An 18,335-nucleotide genomic window follows, 5' to 3' on the forward strand; every position below is an offset into this window, starting at 1 on the left:
TACCTTAATGATCACCCCACTATCCACCCAGTTCTCGTGCCAGAAACCTGGGCTTTCTCCCAGACTCGCCTCTCTCCACATTCAGTTCTGCTGATTTGCCTCCTGAATATTTCTAGTATCTATCTGTTTTGTCCTCTTCATCCGCTGGCACTGCCCCAGGCCAGTCTTTCTGCAGAACAATCCTTGCCCATTGACAGTGTTCTTACTAATCTCCCTGCCTACATCCGCTCCCCATGATCCATCCCACACAGAGCAGCCTGAATAATCCTTTATAAAATGCATATTTTAAAATGTTACTCCCCTGCTTAAAGTCCTTACTGGCCTGTGCAAACGCTCCAGCCTACTATTGAAAGCCCTTAAGAATCTGCCTTCCAGGAGCGGCTGATTAGCTCAGTTGGTTAGAGCTGGAGTTCTCAACAACAAGGTTGCTGGTTCAATTCCGGCATGGGATGGTGAGCTGCGACCCCTGCAACTAAGATTGAAAACAGCGACTGGACTTGCAGTTAGCTGAGCTGTGCCCTCCACAACTAGACTGAAGGACAACAACTTGACTTGGAGCTGATGGGTCCTGGAAAGAAACAGTTACCCAATAAAATTAAAATAAATAAATAAAATAAAAAGAAAAGCTTTTTTTTAAAAAAAAAGAATCTGGCTTCCGACTATCTTTGTTTCCTCCCTGCGAAATTCTTACCACTTTCTCCACACACCTGCCTTTCAAAAAGAAATCAAGCTATTCTCTGTTCCTAAAGCATCTAGGCCCTTTCAGTCCTCCGCATCCTTCACCAGGCTATTCCTTCTCCCTGATAAAACTCTCTCATTACTTGACAAAGTCCTATGCATCTTTCAGGGGCACTCGGATATCACCTCTTTTGGGAAACCTTTTGCGGAGGGGGGGGGGGTGTCCCTTCAGACCGTGTCCCTCCTCCATTTGCTTCTTAACAAAGGTTCTCTCCCCTGCCAGATTAAGACTTTTTTGAGGACAAGGACATTGATCAAATTTATTTCTGCATGGGTCTTGCACACAATAAAAAGTTTATTGAACAAATGAATCCTTTGCATGTCACCCCGTTCCCCACCCCCGGGCAGGAAACTCTCCATGGCAGGGAGGGTAGGCTGATGGTGAGCCAGGACGTTTGGATTTAGGGTTCGGAGGAGTCGGGAGCGATGCTCAGTGAGCCGAGATTCTCGAGTTCGAGCTAAGGAAGGATGGAAAGACGATCCGTCTGGGTCTGTCGGGGAGTAGGCGGGAGAGTTCCAGGGACGACTCGGGAGAATTGGTTCTCAGGAGCGGAGAGGCCTAGGCTCGAACTCCAGGAGGTTTGAAACTGGGAGGTACGAAGCGCCTCGTTTCGGGTTGACTGGCGCGGGGTGCGAGGACGCCGGGATCCAGGGCCGGGGAGAATCTGGGACTCGGCCGTCGGGAGTGGGCTGGGAAGGGGCGTTCTTAGAGCTCAGGCCCCGCCGCTTTCGGGGAGGGTTCCCTGGATTGGCTGTTCTTCCTTAACGCGGCCCCGCCCCGGCGCGCGCCACGCCGCATGCCCACCCCCGCGCGGTTGCTGCAACCTATGTTATCCTGCCACAGCCGGGTTTCCGCGGAGCAGGAGCCGGATCCAGAGAGGTGCTGGGCTCCACGTGGGGCTCCCGGGCTGCGGCGGCGGGCAGGCGATGCTCCAGAGGCCTGAGCAGCCATGGAGGCCGAGGTGGGCGGCCTGGAGGAGCTGACGGACGAGGAGATGGCGGCGTTGGGCAAGGAAGAGCTGGTGCGGCGCCTACGGCGGGAGGAGGCGGCGCGCCTGGCGGCTCTGGTGCAGCGCGGCCGCCTCATGCAGGAGGTGAATCGGCAGCTGCAGGGTCACCTGGGCGAGATCCGCGAGCTCAAGCAGCTCAACCGGCGCCTACAGGCCGAGAACCGCGAGCTGCGCGACCTATGCTGCTTCCTGGACTCGGAGCGCCAGCGCGGGCGGCGCGCGGCGCGCCAGTGGCAGCTCTTCGGGACCCAAGCATCTCGGGCCGTGCGCGAGGACCTCGGCGGTTGTTGGCAGAAGCTGGCCGAGCTGGAGGGCCGCCAGGAGGAGCTGCTGCGGGAGAACCTGGCACTTAAGGAGCTCTGCCTGGCGCTGGGCGAGGAATGGGGTCCCCGTGGCGGCGCCGGCGGCGCTGGGGGCTCAGGCGCCGGGCCAACACCCGAGCTCGCCTTGCCCCCCTGCGGGCCCCGCGACCTGGGCGATGGAAGCTCCAGCACCGGCAGCGTGGGCAGTCCCGATCAGTTGCCCCTGGCCTGCTCCCCAGATGACTGAGGACGCAGCTTCCTTCGCGCCGACGCCCGCCGGGATGGCTCCCCAATCGCCCGAATTGCGGTGGACCTCAGGACCTGGAAGCCGCCCCGACTGCACACGAGGGATCGCAGGCATGGACTGAGAAACCGTGGCACTGAGGAGGGCCCTCGCTCTCGCTGGCAGGGCATCAGGGGCACTGGAAGCTGGAGCGGAGGGACTTGCAGGGGGCTGGGTGGGGTCTAATAAACTGGGACGGAAGTAGAGCCCTTGGCCTGGGCAGCGTCTGTTTGGCACTCGCCAAGGTTAGGACAAGGGCGGGGATGTTGAGATGGGTATCATTCCCACCTGGAGGGGCTGCAGAACTAAGGTGTCTGATTCCTCCCATTACCTCAAGCCTGAGGCGGTCTGTGGGACCGTGGTAAGCCACTGGCAACACCTCCCCCACCACCACCGCCAGGCCCCGGCCAGGCCTTGATCCAGTCCCTGAAGTGGCTCCAGCTCCCTTCCCGGCTCCTTCCTGTCCAAGACAATGGGGCAGGAAGCAGGTGTTGGGGACCTACAAGCCACTCAGCCACCTCCCATGAGGCTGGAAGGGGCTTAACAGCGATAACAGCGCCCTCCTGTGGCACACGCAGGAGCTAGACGGGCCCCCACCAGGAGGAGGATGACAACCCTCTTGGCTTGCATCCCACAGCACTCTCTTCCTCTCAATCCTGGAGATGAGGCAGAACAGATGTAACTTCATTTGTCAGATAAGACAGTGGAGGTCCAGAAATATCAAATAACTTGTCCACCTTGATGCAGTGAGTCGGTGGAGCTGAGGACTGAGCCTAGGGCTTCTGGCTCCAAATGTTCTCCCTTTAGCCTCTGGGTTCCAATGAAACCAGGCAAGAGCTTCAAGCCTTTTATTCCATTTTGGCAGGTTTGTATAAAAATACTCTCTTTAGGAAAATAAATAGCAGCTGCCCTTGCGGTGGAGGCTTGGATTCCCTGGAATCTCTGGAGCTAAAGTCTTCTCAGAGCTGGGGGCTGCAGGTCAGCTCATCACAGAAGCCTCTGGCACCCTCTTGAGCTGTGCCATTCAAGAGGAGCCGGCAAAATGCCCTGGTTCAATCACCTTGTGCTGCTGGCAGTGGGGCAGGGTGAGTTAGTGTTCTAGGCTGGTAGCATATCACTTGTCAAGGGGTAGGGTTGCGTGGATCACAGGAAGAGGGTGATGAAGACTATAGGGGTGGGCTGGAGGGGGTTAGGGCTCCAGAGGACCTCTAAGGATCTACAAATCCCTTTGGGGCTGCCAGGAGTCCTCTTGCACAAATGGGAAATCTTTTTTCTTTGATTTAGTGCAAACTGTGCTAGAGAGGCCAGCTCTAAAGAAACTGGGCAGCTTTGGTAGCCCCAAGCTGGCTCACCCAGGAAGCAAACTATGCTCAGCCTCATCTGGAGGGATGGAGAAGAACCTGCTGGGGTTGGGCATAGGATATGGCCCAGGCCAGCTGGACCAAAGGATGGGGAGATGTTGGCTAGTGTAACACCCGCAGGGAGGGGAGCTGAGGTGCCTCATAAGGCCAGGAGGGTGGGGGAGCCGAGGGGGTCAGAGGACGGATCCCCACTGCTGCTGCTACTCCTGCGATGGGCTGAGGCACAGGGTTCAGGGGTGCTGGGGTAGGTGAAGACCAGACTGGGGGTGAACGGAGTCAGGGAGGGTGTGGTCATGAGCGTGGGGGTGTGCAATGCTTCGGGTTCAAGAACAGGCCCTGGGGACAGGGAGATACAAGGCACAGGGCCTGAAGGGGCTGGTGGGCTGCTGGTGCCGCCTGTGCCGCCAGTGTCCCTCTCCTTGGTCCCTCCCGGGATTTTGCAGATGGGGCGGTGGGCTTCGAGCACCAGCTCCAGCCGCTCCTTCTGCTTCTGCAGCTCCTCAATCTCTCGCTGCAGCCCTGATTTCTCGTCTTCCAGTTTGTCGGTCTCCTGCAGGAAGAGGGTCAGGAGAGGAGTCAAGAAGATGAGCGCCGAATACCGCGTCGCCTTCCGCGGTGGTAGTAATTGCGGGGATGGGGTACGATGAGTGGAGTCTACAAGTCTGAACTACAACTCCCATGAGCCCTTGGGAGAAAAGGGGCAAGACTCCAGTCGGGCTGGGGGAGTCTTAGGAGATTGTCAGCTGAGGCTTCAGCTCTGCTCTGCTCCGAGTAAGGCATGCTGGAACTAATTTTTAATCCCTTTTTCCTCGTCCTTTTCCCTGAAGGACTCCCTCCGACAGGGAGCTGGGGGAGAGGACTTCATATACTGGGGCCCCACGGGCTCACGGGAGCCGGGGCCCCTCGGAGGTTCGGTGGACCGGGGCCTGGACACCCTCTGCACCGGCCGATGCTCACCGCCTGCAGGAAGTCGGTCAGTTCCTTCCTCCGGTTCCTGCACTTGGCCGCGGCCAGCTTGTTCCGCTCGCGCCTCACTCGACGGCGCTCCTCCTCCTCTGGGCTGATCTGGGGGGTTGAGGGAGCAATGAGGTGGATCCTGGGCCACTGGCTGTTGGGTACTTGCTTGGTGCGGTGACCCAGTGGTAGGACCCTGGTGGAAGGCATGGCAGCGCGGGGGGGGGGGGGGGGGGGGTGCCCTTATCCTGCGTTTTAAGTATCGCACCCTGACCGGTTCCCCGCACACACGCTTTAGTAAACTTGCATTAGTCAAATTTCCTTCTTGAACCCAGCTTTTGTGTTCTGCGATGCCCCTCTTGGAATGCCCTCCCCCGTACCTCCACAAACCTTAAGACACCTCATCTCCCAGGACTCAATTAAGATACCTCCGCCTCCGGGAAGCAGCCTTCTCTCATTCCCCAGCTAGAAGTGGCCTTTTCTCCTTGGAGCTGCTGGGACCGCCACTGTTTTTCGAAGGACCCCTATTCTTTTCAGTCTCTTGATAACCAAGTCTCTTTTCCAAGGGCTGTAAGCACTAGGAGAGGCTAATGAGTGCTACTAAGTAGTTATTTATTGGGAATCTACTGTGTGCCAGCTAAGCACTTTAGGTAGATTCATTCTTAACACAACTTTCCATATAAGGAACTGAAGCCCAGGGAGGATGAATAACTTGTTTGTGGCCCTAGAGCAGAAATTAAAATCCACTCTATTCAACATGAAGCAAGAAGCCAGTTGATGGAGAGCACCTCCCCCGAAAGGACCCCACTCACAGCTCACAGCCTCAGTCTATGAGTACCCAGAATCAAAGGTCACCCTGAAGGAAGAAAACCCAAGAGCCTGCCTCTGGGTTTCACACCACAGTCCCTTTCCAGCTGGTCACAAAAGCCAGCCATTCTGTTTCTGGGAAAGCCTCCCGCGGCTGACTGTGCATCTTTCCCAGGATCCCAGCCTCCTTCCCCCATCCTCTACCCTGCTGTCAGAGCAATCACTTTAACGTGTAAATCTCACCCACTACAGTCTCATATATCAAATGCTCCAGGAAGAGGAAAGAGGTGCCACTCCTTTAAAGACTCTCTCTTAAGTACTTTGTTAAGGACTTTATTAGCAGTGTGCAGGCAGGAACCCTGGTTGGGGAGGCAAGAATTCCCAGCTTACTCTGCTTCAAGCCTTCTCTTAGTTCTGGGTGAGACTGGCTTGGTGGTTAGGATCTAACTATAGAATTGGATAGACCTGTCTCATTCCTCACTCCTTGTGCGATCTTGGGCAAGTGACTTTACCTCTCTGTACCCTCATTTCCTTTGCTGTAATGTGGGGAAAACCAGAGTGCATTCCCCAGACGGTTTTTGTGAGGTTTTAAATGAAAGGGAAACAGGCCTAAAAAGTAGCTAAAGGCAACCCTCTCCTTTCTGTTCTCTCCCAAGCTACATAGGCAGCATAAGTCCACCCTCGTCATACATATCAACAGGTAGATACCCACTACTGTCCACGCACCTTTCCACATGTACACCTTACATGTCTTCACCTCCATCTCCATTTTTGCTCTTGCCATCCCGTCTACCTGGAATGTCAACTCTATCTATGCAAATCCTACCCATCCTTCTTTGCTACTATACCTCCCTGATCCAGAAGGTTTTCCCTGATCCAGAAGTGACCTCTTTGCCCTCTGGGTCTCCCCAGGGATTCCTTGTATTTTCCTCCTTGGCCAATAATCACCAGTGGTGCTACCTTCTCCCCCTTTCGAAGTCTGTATTCTCCCTTTGGGTAAGAGCTTGTCCTGTGCACCTTAGCATCAAAACCAGTGCAAAGCCTCTGTTCCTTACCTGTTCACTGGGCCGGCGACGCACCCCTGGAGGTGGCCCCAGGGCCCGGATGACTCCTGGCCGGGGCTGTGGGTAACTGTATTGGGGATAGGCCAGAGGCCTGGGGTAGTTGCTGGGTCCCAGGAAGTGAGGCTGAACCATCCACTGCAGCTCCTGGCTGCCACTCACAGCGTTGATGCTTGGCACCAAGTGGAACTTCTGAGGGGTAAGAAATGGAAGGCCAGGGGTGAGGTCTGTGTGGATTGAGGGGCTTCCAGTACACAGAAGCCACACTTCTGTCCACCCTCAAGACAGCCCCTGAGAGACCAGAAAGGGCACAGCTTGGCAGTCAGAGAGACTAACTGACAAATTCCCACTCGTGAGCTGTGTGACTTTAGGCAGGTCATATAACCTCTTTCTACTTCCATTTTCCCATCAGAGCTAATACTTATAAAGTGTGAATTCCAGGCACTGTCCCAACCACTTTGCAAATACTGACTCATATACTTTGCACAACAGTATCTTCATTTTCAGACAGGAAAACAGTTGTCCATAGACACCAGCCGGTAAGTGGGATGTGGGGTTTGGGCCCAGGCAGCCAGGCTCTTACCCACTCCTGCAGCCTGCCTGAGTCCCATTTGCACAAAGAGGATAATTACAGTTCCTAACTCTGAGGGTGGCTGTGAGAATCAGGTGAGATAATGTGTGTGACAGAGCCTGGTAAGTGGCAGGTACCAGGGGTGGTGGGGGGCAAGAGACACTGCTCTGGGTTCAGGCTGTCCCAGTTCTAATCTTAGCTCAGTCGGTTACTGGCTGTGACTCTGAGCAAGTTATTTAACCTCAATGTGCCTCAGTTTCCTCGGTTTTAATATTGTCATAGGTGAGGATTATGGCATTTCATTGATGCTAAGAAGTACCCTTTAGTTGATCTGAAAGCATAGTTTAATTGGCAACTTTTAAAGAAATTTAGTGGTACAAAATAATGACGGGTTTTAAAAGAATAGGGTCTTAGATTCTGTGAAATACGGTAAATGCGGTGAAAACCGCCCAGCATGCCTGGCTGTACGGTCTGCGCTCCAGGTATCTTTCAGTCAGAAAGATCTATCTCTTTCAGTCAGAAATGTGAGGAATGGGTTGAGATGGGGGCTCAGTGTTCCGGAGGGGAACTGAGGTCAAGCCCTGGGGCTGGGTTCTGGGTGTGGGCGCCCCGTCGTCCGGGAAGCGCCATCTCAAGCCCAGGCAAGTCCGTACAGCGGTGTCCCCGGCCCAACACTCAAGTCCCAGTGGCCCAGTGACCCCAGTTCCGGGCTTGAGGCACCGCCGGCGGCATCTCGCGCTCCCGAGGTTGTCCGGGCCCCCGCCGCTCCGGACCAGGAAGGGAGGGGCGCCCCGGGTGAGTCACCCACCGTGACTCGGCCGCCGTGACTCGGCGGAACGGACGCCGCTCCTTCCCTCCCCTAGCGACACGTGCTCGCCGCCCCTCGACAGGAAATGGGCACCTGCTGTCTCCCGGGTCCCCCCAACCCGCAGCGGGCGCCGTTCGGTGCCGAGAGTCGGGGATGGGGGCGTTACCCGCCACATGACCCCTGGCACGTCCCGGCACCTCGCGGTCTCCACTGGCCCCAACCTGTAAAGGAAGAGGTCAAGAACCAGTGTCCCGGAGCCCACCAGACTGCTTTGCGGCGAGAAGGGGATAGGGACTTGGCGACGGGGTAGAGAGGGACAGACAAACGGGCAGACACACAAACGGTCACAGAGAGTGCGGAGGATTCCCAGTCTGTCAAGGCTAGCCGGCTGATGGATCCCGCCTCCCTCCTGTGTGGGGACATCTCAGTCGCAGCTCGGACTCCGATCCCATTCCCGGGAATTTAGTCCGAGATGAATCAGACCCTGTGACCCTGTCAGGGCTAGGACTAACGCAGGTGTCCGGGGTCCCCTTCTAACGCAGGTGACAAAGAAATTAGCGGCGGAGAAGAGGAAAGAAAGAAGTTAACAGAGACGGAGGGACAGGTAGCTAAGGTAAAGGGGGCAAGAGAGGGGACATGTGCAGATCTTTGTTCCCCCGCCGCGCGCGTTCCGTGGGGCTGTGAGGGAAAGTGCCCACGGACCACGGAGAGTGGGCAGGACCCACGACCACGGCCCCCAGGGCCGGTCCCTACTCCTGCTCCCTGTCCCAGTCCGGAGCGTGGGGCAGAGGACCTCAGCGTCCCAGGCATCGGGTCCCCCTCACCTGATGCTGGCCTGTGGCAGGGGGCTGCGCCGGGCCGCCGTACGCACCGCCGGCCCCGGAGCCCGGTCCGGGTTCCCCGAAGTCTCGGAACATGCCCTGGGCTGGCTGCACTGTGGGGTCCGCGTCGGCGGCTTGGCTTCTGACTCACTCGCTCCTCGCCGAGTCTTTTCTTTTTATGAATGAAAAGTTCTCGGGCTGAACCACTTCGACGGGGGTGGGGGCATTGCGCAGCGGTGCGGGTCACCTCAGGGCTCCGCCTCTCCAGGCGCACCGACTTTTGCCACTCCGCCCCGAACTTTTCGACGCCTCCTACGGTCCCGTAGCAGCCTTTTTTTGTGGGGCGGGAAAGGGAGGATTTGGCGTCCTCCAGCGTCAGCGGCGGTTCCGCCCCCTCTGACGTAGCTGCCCATACATGGTGCAATTTCCTCGCCGCTCCCTGGCGGAGCCGAGGATTCCCCCGCAGATTTACGCACCTGCGAGCAACCAGGGACCCGCCCCGTCCCGCCCAGCCACCAGGCGCAGACAGCGAGCCAGCGCCGGAGCCCTCTCACCTCCTGGTAGGGCCTCGGTTTCTACATCCGTAAAATGGGAAGAAATACATAGATACCTTGTTGCCTGTGGGAGTTGGAATGAAGAATGTGAAAAGGGTCTGGAAACTGAAGGGGATTATGAATGTGATTGATATTACTATAATTCTTACTACTATTACTATTATTGTTGTTATTATTAAGTGGATGCTTATTTCATGCCAGGAACAATACTACTACCATCCAACACTTCCTGTTGTGGCGTGGGGGCACTTCTACTGGCATTGTTTTAAGGTTCAAGTATATAAAAAAGTGAATAAATGACAAACCGGGGTTACAAAAGTGGTGGTATATTTTAAATGCGTGCAGTGAACAAGTTAATGCTTTGAACTACTCACAAATAGGAGGCAATATAATTGTGCTACTCACAGGATAGTTTCAGGAGCTATAACAAGTTTTTTAATTCACAGCCTCTCTAAGCAGTTAGAGCCTTTCAGTCCTGCGGCCTGAAAAATGCCATCTTCTTTAAATACTGTTCGTGCTCTTCTGGGGCTGTGTGGTCATCAGCCTTGTTTGGAGATTATGTCAAAGGTCTATGTAACTGAGGCCAAGGTCAAATATCAACAACCAAAGGCCAACAACCCTGGGAGGTAGGTACCATCATCACTCCCATTTCGCAGATGGGGAAACTGAGGCTGAGAGATTTTGAAATTAAGTGCCTAAGATCACTAAACGGGTGGCTGAAGCATTTTGCCAAATTAGGGCTGTGAGAGCTCCAAGCCCAGGCTGAGGCAAGATCTTTCAAAGCCCTCATAGATGCCTTTTCACACATGCAGAATGTCAGTGCTGAGGCCACCCCAAAGTTTCTCTGCTTCCTCCCATTCTACAGATGAGGAAACTGAAGCCCAGAGGGAGGAAGGAACTGCCAGTGTCACACAGCTACAGAAAGAGAGCTGGGCTCTCTGGCTTTCTACTGGTACCTCCATTTGATCAGCTCAAGTTTTGTCTTCAGGGAAAGAAAACTTCAGGGAGGTAGAGTCCTGGGCTGCTGTTTTGGGGACAGAGGCCAGGGATCTGTGGCTACACACAGGACTTAGAGCCAGAAGGCTAGCTTGGCCCTGGGCTTCTAGTCCCAGAGCTACCATTTTCTGTCTCTGTGACCCTAGGTGGTTGGTCACCTACCCTCTGAGTCCCAGTCCCTGTGGGAATAATTGAGCCTCTTGCTGACCTCATGGGGCTGCTGTGGGATCAAATGAGATCACAAATGTGAAAGTGCTTTGTAAGCTGGAAATTGCTGGGCGCTCAGAAGGTGGTTACCAGGCTTGTGCCTCCTCCTTGCTCTTGTTCTACTCAATGCTTATCTTTCTCTAAAAAGAAAAGAAACCAATTGCAATTTACCAGAATGAGCAGTGTAGAAGTGTGTGTGTGTGTGTGTGTGTGTGTGTGTGTGACAGAAAGAGAGAGAGACAGAGACAGAGACAGAGACAGAGAGATTTTTTGAGGCAGTGTGACCCATGGAAAAGAACACACATGCTGGAATCAGACAACTCTGGGCTCTGAGTTTGAATTCTGCTGCTCACCAGCTGTATGACCCAGGTGAGGCACACAATCTCTCAATGCCTCTGTTTGCTCATCTGTAAAATGGAGACATAATAATAACTACATCTCAGGGTTGCTGGAGAATAGAAATAACACATATGTGTAAGCACAGCATAGTAAGAACCTGACAAATAACAAAACTAAATACACGTGTTAATAAAAAGCGCCAAGGTTGGGAGACCTTGGGGCTCTGATCACACTCTAAAGTCCTCGTGCAGCGTGTGAGTGCATACACACGCTCATTAACTGATATCTGGACTCCTTGGCTGAGTCCAAGCTGGACAGGTCAGGGTGACACGGGGCCAGGTCGGGGCACATGCAGGGTCTGAATCAGGTCAGCCTGGACTGCATCCATCTGCCTGCTTCAGAAACACCACCCAGTCTGCTCCCCACGCAGCCTGGGGCAGTGGCTGAGCCAGGCTCAGGTCTCAAGTGTGTGTGTGTGTGTGTGTGTGTGTGTGTGTGATTACACGATCCTGAAAGTCCCTTCCTGCTCTAACCGTCGGTGGAGCCACAAGGAGTTCCTTTCAGAGGCAGCACATTCCAAGCTCCTCAGTCACTAACGCCTGCCTGGTGGCTGCAGAAACGTTCCTGGCCCCTGACCTCACCAGCCCCCACCCAGGGAGGCCAAGCGAGAATCCCAGGGGGCCCCAGTGATTAGAGGAGTCTGGGGGCTGTGAGGTCTGAGAGACCCAGACACTGTCTCTTGGCAGCTGTGTGAGCCTGGCTCAGTCACTTTCCTTTTCTGAGCCCCTGAGAATCCCCACTTCTTGGGGCTGCAGTGAGGAGAAAGGAGGTAATGGAGGAATGTGCTTTGCACCCAGTAGGTTCCATCAATGCCCCCAGGGCTTTGGAGGTGATGTTTATGTTTTTCAGTTTCCATTCATTTTTTAAATTGAAGTTTATTTTTAAAATTGAGGTGAGATTCACATAACATACAATTAACCATTTTAAAGTGTACACTTCAGTGGACTTTAGTGCACTCACAGTGTTGTGCAACCACCACTTCTCTTTAGTTTCAAAACTTTTTTTATCATCCCAGAAAAACATCCCATACCCATTAAGTAATCCCTCCCAATTCCACCCTCCCCCATCCCCTGGTAACCTCTAATCTGCTTTCTGTCTATGGATTTGCCTATTCTGGACATTTCATATAAATGGGATCCTACAATATGTGACCTATTGCATGTGGCTTTTTTCACTTAGCATAGTGTTTTCCAGGCTCATCCATGTTGTAGCATGTATCAGTACGTTTTTCCTTTTATGGCAGAATAATATTCTATTGCATGGGTATACCACAATTTGTTTATTTATTTTTAAGGTGATAGGCATTGAGTTGTAGCTACTTGTTGGCCATTATGAATAATGCTCCATGGACATGTGTACAAGTGTTGTTTGTCTGGACGTGTGTTTCCATTTATCTTGGGTCTATACCTAAGAGTGAAATTTCTGGGTCATATGCAAACTCTGTTTAACCTTGTAATGACCGGCAGACTGTTTTCTAAAGTGGCTGCACCATTTTACATTCCCATCAGCAATGTATGAGGATTTCAATTTCTCCTCATCCTTGCCAACACTTATTTTCCATTTTATAAAATGAAAGACATTCTGAAGGATGTAAAGTGGTATCTTGTTGTGTTTGATCTGCACGTCCTTAAAAAACAATCATGTTCCGTAATGATCAATGAACATCTTTTCATGTGCTTGTTGGGCATTTGTATATATTTTTTGAACAAATGTCTATTCAAGCTCTTTGTCCATTTTTAATTGGGTTGCTTGCTTTTGTTGTGGTTGTTGAATTTTATGAGTTCTTTACATATTCTGGCTGCCAAACCCTTATCAGATATATGAACATTTACCCCCATGTTTTCTTCTAATAGTTTTATGATTTTGGTTCTTATACTTAGTTTGCTGACTAAATTGAAGTTTAACATACATAAAGTGCATTCATCAAACACGTTCAGCTTAATGACTTTTTACATGTATGTAAACCTATGTAGCTACTGCCCTGATCAAGATATAGGACATTTCTGGGGGTGGCTGGTTAGCTCAGTTGGTTAGAGCGTGGTGCTGATGACCGAGATTGCCGATTATATCCATGCATGGGCCACCGTGAGCAATGCCCTCCTTAAAAATAAATAAATAAACAAATAAAAATAAAAATTTATTTGAAAAAAGATACATTTCCAACAGCTCAGAAGCTCCTTGTACTTCCTCCCCACATAAGTAACCACTATTCTGGCTTCTATTATCATAGATTAGTTTTGCCCCTTCTCAAACTTCGTAGAAATGGAACCATACCGCGTGCACTCTCTTGGGTCTGGCTTCTTTTCCTCAACCTGTGTGAGGGATTCGTCTGTATAGTTGGATAAAGTAGTAGCTTGGTCTCTCCTATTACTGTGTAGCATTTCACTGCACGAATATTCCACAATCACTCCTTCCATGCCCCTGATGGTGATATTGGGGACTCTTCCAGTGTGGGGCTATTGGGAATAAGGCTGCTGTTTTCTTGGATATGTGCCCAAGGGTGGAATTGTTGGGTACTAGGGTACACATTCAGCTTTGATTCTCTGCAACAGTTCTCCAAAGTAGTTGGACCGTTTCACATCCCCTCAGCAGTGCATAAGAGTTTCAGTCGCCCCACATCTGGAGGTGACATTTCAACTCACTTCAACAAACATTTTTTTCTCCTTAGTCCAGGCCCCATCCTTTTTCTTCTGGACACTCTCCAAGGCCTCCAGCTCAGCTCACTTTCTTCCATTGCCCACCCAGCAGCCTGAGGGATTTTTAAAATCCTGACAATGTTCACAGAGGAATCTTTTCAAAATTCTGACCATTTCACCCTGAGGCTTGGACCCTTTCAAGCTGTGGCACCCTTTGCATTGCTACACAGGAGGCCCTGTAGCCTGGGAAGGGGTGGGGTGGGTATGCTTGATACACCCTGTTTTCTTTTAGGTTGCATGTTGGTTGGGGGGTGCTTAGAAGGCCAAGAGGGTAACACTAGTGGCTCACATTCATTGAGCTCTTATGAACCAGATCTGTTTCAAAGCAATTTATTAATTCTCACGACAGCCCTGTAGAAATAGATGACACTATTACACCCATTTTACAGATTAGGGAATGTAGGCACAGAGAAATTAAGCAACTTGCTCCACACAATGAGGACATGGTGGAGCCAGGATTTGAACTTAAGCAGTCAGTGGCCAAAACCTGAGCTTCTCAACGCCTCATTAGTCTGTCTCTTGAATCAGCCAGAATCCTTAACATGGCATTCCAGATCCTTCCAGACCTGGGCTGCCTGCCCAGGCTCCTCCCTTCTCAGCCTCCAGTTACTCTCCTAGCTGCAGGCTGTCTGCTGGACTGAGCTTCTCAGTTTTGCACAGGCTGTTTCCTTTGCCCAGGATGCCCTTCCTCATCTCCTAACCCAGCTAACTCTCTCATCCTGCAGATTTCACTTTCCCCACCACTTCCTCGGGAGGCCTTCCATAAATCCCTAATCTAGATTAAATCCTTTATGCAATACAATCCTATGCACTATGCAGGATATGACTTTTTTTTTTTTTAAACCTGCTTAGAATAATTTTTAAAGATTTTGCCTTTTGGGGAGGTTTTGCATTTAGCCTACCAGCACAGCTTGGGATAACAACACGAAGTTGAGTTTGATGGCCTGGGCTGAGGAAGAGGAGAGTGAGAGGGGGCCTGGGCTGCTGCCTCCATGGCCTGGTTATCACCCTTCCCATTCTCCAGATGCCAGCTGAGCACCCACAAGTGTCCATCTGCTGTCCTTTGAGCCTCATGTCACACTGCTCTGATGGCCATCTTGTCCCCATGAAGCAGATGAGGAGGCTGAGGCTGCAGAGGGAAAGGAGTTGGGTTACCGTCTCCCCACTCCTTCCCTGGAATTTCCTCCCCTCCCTGGCCACCTCTCCAGCCCAGGCAGCTGGGAGGGCATCACAGATATTGTCCCAGCCCTGGCCCACCTCTGATTTGTTATGCAATCTCACATCAGTCCCTTCCCTTCTGGGAGCCTCAGTTTCCCCTTCTCACAGATTAGTAGTTTACATATGGTGATCCTTCAAACCAGAAGTTTCAGTGGAGATCCACTGAGGGAGGGGCAGGTCAGGTCTTGGGCCCTTCATCCTTGCTCCTATCAGCACAGCTCTGGACCCAGTAGGGGATAACAGCATGAAGTCTGGAGTTAGATGGCCTGGGGTTGAGTCACTTCCTAGCTATGAGACCTGGGCCATTCTTTTAACTTCTCTATGCCTCAGTTTCCTTATTTGTAAAAACCGATATGATAATGTTTGTGCCTGATTTTCATGATTGTTGGAGTAAATGAGATAAAACATGGATGGTGCTCAGTGCAGGACTGGTATAGTAAGAAATTAATAAATGTTGGGGCCGGCCAGGTGGCTCAGGCGGCTGGAGCTCTGTGCTCCTAACACCAAAGGCAAGGCTGCTGGTTCAATTTCCGCATGGGCCAGTGGACGCTCAACCACAAGGTTGCCGGTTCAATTCCTCTACTCCCGCAAGGGATAGTGGGCTGTGCCCCCTGCAACTAAAATTGAACACAGCACCTTGAGCTGAGCTGCCGCTGAGCTTCTAGGTGGCTCAGTTGGTTGGAGCGTGTCCTCTCAACCACAAGGTTGCCAGTTTGATTCCTACAAGGGATGGTGGGCTGAGCCCTCTGCAACTAACAATGGCAACTGGACCTGGAGCTGAGCTGTGCCCTCCACAACTAAGACTGAAAGGACAACAAGTTGAAGCTGAACAGCACCCTCCACAACTAAGATTGAAAGGACAACAGCTTGACTTGGAAAAAAGTCCTGAAAGTACACACTGTTCCCCAATAAAGTCCTGTTCCCCTTCCCCAATAAAATCTTTAAAAAAAAAAAAGAAATTAATAAATGTTAATGAGAATTTTCTTGATGTTATGTTTTGTGCCATGTAGACCCTTTCCTCTGAATGGAGGGCAGCAAGGTCTCTGCTGTCGGTGCCCAGGAAGGCTCTGCCTGCTCAGCCTGGTCCGGAAGTTTCTTGGAGCAGCTCCTATTCCCTGAAGGCCTGGGCCCAGGGCAGTTGGGGCCTGTCACCCAGTTCTTGGACTCTCCCTAATCTCCCAGACCTGAGGCTTTCCCCCACCCCCGGGCTCCACGGCCCTAGCTCCTGCTCAGGACCAGGAGGTGGATGAAACTCTCATCCTAGGATGAAAGGCTGGCGGGCCTGGCCTGGGCCAGTAAACTGCCCCACCCTCGCTGGGAGTACCTCCTGGCACCCGTGTAAACTGAATCATGGGGGGCGAGGGGGTGAGTCATGAAGCCTGTGAATGGGATCCAGATAGGGCACAGCTTGCCTCTGTGGGGCCCTTAGCCATGCCCCATGGAGCCACAACTCTCCCCTCCCCTCCAACACCCTGGCCCAGGGCAGAGGAAACAGGATCAGCCAGGCTCTGGGGCCTGGAGGCTGAGCTCTCAGTGTGCACATGTGCTCCTGGTTGAGCATGCCTGAGTGTGTGTGGTGGCGGGGAGGGGGGTTGGCAGACAGGAAAGGGAGGCTCTGACTCGGGAGAAAAGGATTGGGGTTTGGAAAGGAGTCAAAGCCCTAGAGAGGAAAATTTTGGCGGGAATGCTTCGCTGCCCTCTCCTGGCCTCTGCGGGTTCAGCTGATTCTTTTTTTTTTCCCTGTAGGAACCAGCTCTCCCCCTTTAGCCCGGGAGGAGCCAGGGTCCAGAGAACGACAAGCCTGTTTTCTAAGGTTCCCAGGGGCCAGAGCTGCTCAGGGACCAGGGACAGAGCTGCCTGCTGCAGAGGTGTTTACAAGTGCTCTTGGGAGATGTGGAGGCTACCGGAGAGTTTCTAGCCTTGACCATGGCTAAATTCCTTAACCTCTTTCTGCTGCAGTTTCCTTCTCAGTAACATGAGGGCTGTGAGGACCAAAGTGAGAACAAACTGCTTAGCGTAGAGCCTGGTGCAGAGGAGGTCTGTGTATGTGTTTGTTCTTACTGAGCCTCAGTTTTTTCATCTAAAAAGTGGGTGAGAAGGAGGTGCTCTTTGTCTAGCTGTCACTCTGGTTCCAGTCTCTGGTGTTATGCCCCAGAAAGCTGCCCCCTATGCCCAGCCACCCTGCCCGACTCTGTCCCTCTGTCCAGCCTGGAGGGGGTTTTCGTGCCCTGCTGGGAGGCCAGTCATCAAGGAAAGATGGGGGTGGTGGGTTTCTGGGCTGGGTGCCCTCAAGTTACCCCTCAATGTCCTGGGGAATGCATGTCAGAAAAGTGGGGAGTTTCCCTTCTCCGATGAATCAGCTGTGTGACCCAAGTCTCATCCCTGCCAGGGCCCCTCCCAGCAGGCGGCAGTGGGGCGCAGTTGCCCTGCTGGGAAAATCCCCAAAACCTAGCCAAAGCTCTGGCTGAAGCTTTCTCCTGACTCAGCTGTTTCCTGTCCTCCCCAATTCAGCACCTAGCCACAGCTGGAATCCAGAATCAGGCAGAGATGACCCCCATTTTCTGGCCTGCCCCTTTGGGAGCCTCCTCTCTGGGGCACGGGGGTTCACAATGCAATGAATGTATCTCCTTTCCCTGGCCTCAGCCATCCTTCCCATGGTTTTATAAAAGGGAGCAGAATACAGGGGCTTGTCCAAATTGTCCCAGCCTAGTTCACCCTGGACTGGGCCACTTCCTTACTCCCGTGTAGGAAGGGGTCAGCCAAATAAGGCAGAGTGCCCTGGCTGGCTGAGGGGGTGGGTCTTGGGGAGCCCCGGTCCTGGCAGGGGAGCAATCCCATGATAAGCCTGTAAGAGCCTTCCTTTCCAAGTAGGCTTAGTCAGTGTATTCTCTGGGACTCAGTTTCTCTACCAGTAAAATGGAAATCTTAGTCTTGGCCCAGTCTCTCTCCCAGGTGGTTCTGAGGACCCAACCTGTGTACTTTGCAGACTCCAGAGGGTTTGGCCAGAGAATGGGGATTGTCTCTGCCAGACTCTGGATTTCAGCTGGGTCCTTGCTGGCTCTTGTTTATCTTTTCAGCCCCTGCACCCCAACAGCACTTTCTTATAGTGGGGACGCAACAATACATCAGGTGCTCTGGAGTTGGATGACCTGGATTCAAATCTTGGCTCTGCCACTTATGGCTTTATAACCTTGAACTAATTACTGAACCTCTCTGGTCCTCAGTTTTCTCTTCTGCAAAATGGCAACAATAATAGAGCCAAGTGAGGCTTAGAGGAGGTAACACACATGAACACTTAGCACAGTGCCTGGCTCATGTGATGCATAACAGAGAGTAACTTTTAATCAATCCCTCATTTATTCAATAATGTTGATTTGGCCCTTGTGCTAGGCCAAGGTCCTATGCTGGATGCTGAGGGATAAAGCGCAGCCACTGTCCTTGAGGGGCCCAGACACTCAGATGAGAGCCACAGGTGGGTGGGTGCTATGGGAGCCTGGGGTGCACATGGTGGGGGAGGAGAAACCTCCAAGAAAATGAGCCAGTGGATGG

At 52.6% G+C, this 18,335-nt stretch overlaps 2 protein-coding genes across 3 annotated transcripts; one reads left to right on the top strand and one right to left on the bottom strand.

The window, feature by feature from the left end:
* The first annotated feature begins 1,518 nt into the window (after window positions 1-1,518).
* Window positions 1,519-2,539, top strand: CCDC85B (coiled-coil domain containing 85B). The gene has a single exon (XM_019737816.3). The coding sequence runs from the start codon at window positions 1,689-1,691 to the stop codon at window positions 2,295-2,297; it is 609 nt and encodes a 202-aa protein (XP_019593375.2). The 5' UTR covers window positions 1,519-1,688; the 3' UTR covers window positions 2,298-2,539.
* Window positions 2,540-3,093: 554 nt separating this feature from the next.
* On the bottom strand, window positions 3,094-9,015 carry FOSL1 (FOS like 1, AP-1 transcription factor subunit). 2 transcript variants are annotated; one of them, XM_074336712.2, is made up of 4 exons: window positions 8,720-9,015; window positions 6,511-6,708; window positions 4,638-4,754; window positions 3,094-4,244 (listed from the first exon to the last, which is right to left on the bottom strand). In XM_074336712.2, the coding sequence occupies exons 1-4, from the start codon at window positions 8,810-8,812 to the stop codon at window positions 3,834-3,836; spliced, it is 819 nt and encodes a 272-aa protein (XP_074192813.2). In that variant the 5' UTR covers window positions 8,813-9,015; the 3' UTR covers window positions 3,094-3,833. The 2 variants fall into 2 exon arrangements, with proteins under 2 accessions (XP_074192813.2, XP_019593376.2); XM_019737817.3 differs by having other exon boundaries at window positions 4,652-4,759.
* Window positions 9,016-18,335: the final 9,320 nt, after the last annotated feature.

This window comes from Rhinolophus sinicus, chromosome 14 (genome assembly GCF_057876585.1).
Source record: "Rhinolophus sinicus isolate RSI-liver-muscle chromosome 14, RSI-T2T, whole genome shotgun sequence".
Taxonomy (NCBI): Eukaryota; Metazoa; Chordata; class Mammalia; order Chiroptera; family Rhinolophidae; genus Rhinolophus; species Rhinolophus sinicus.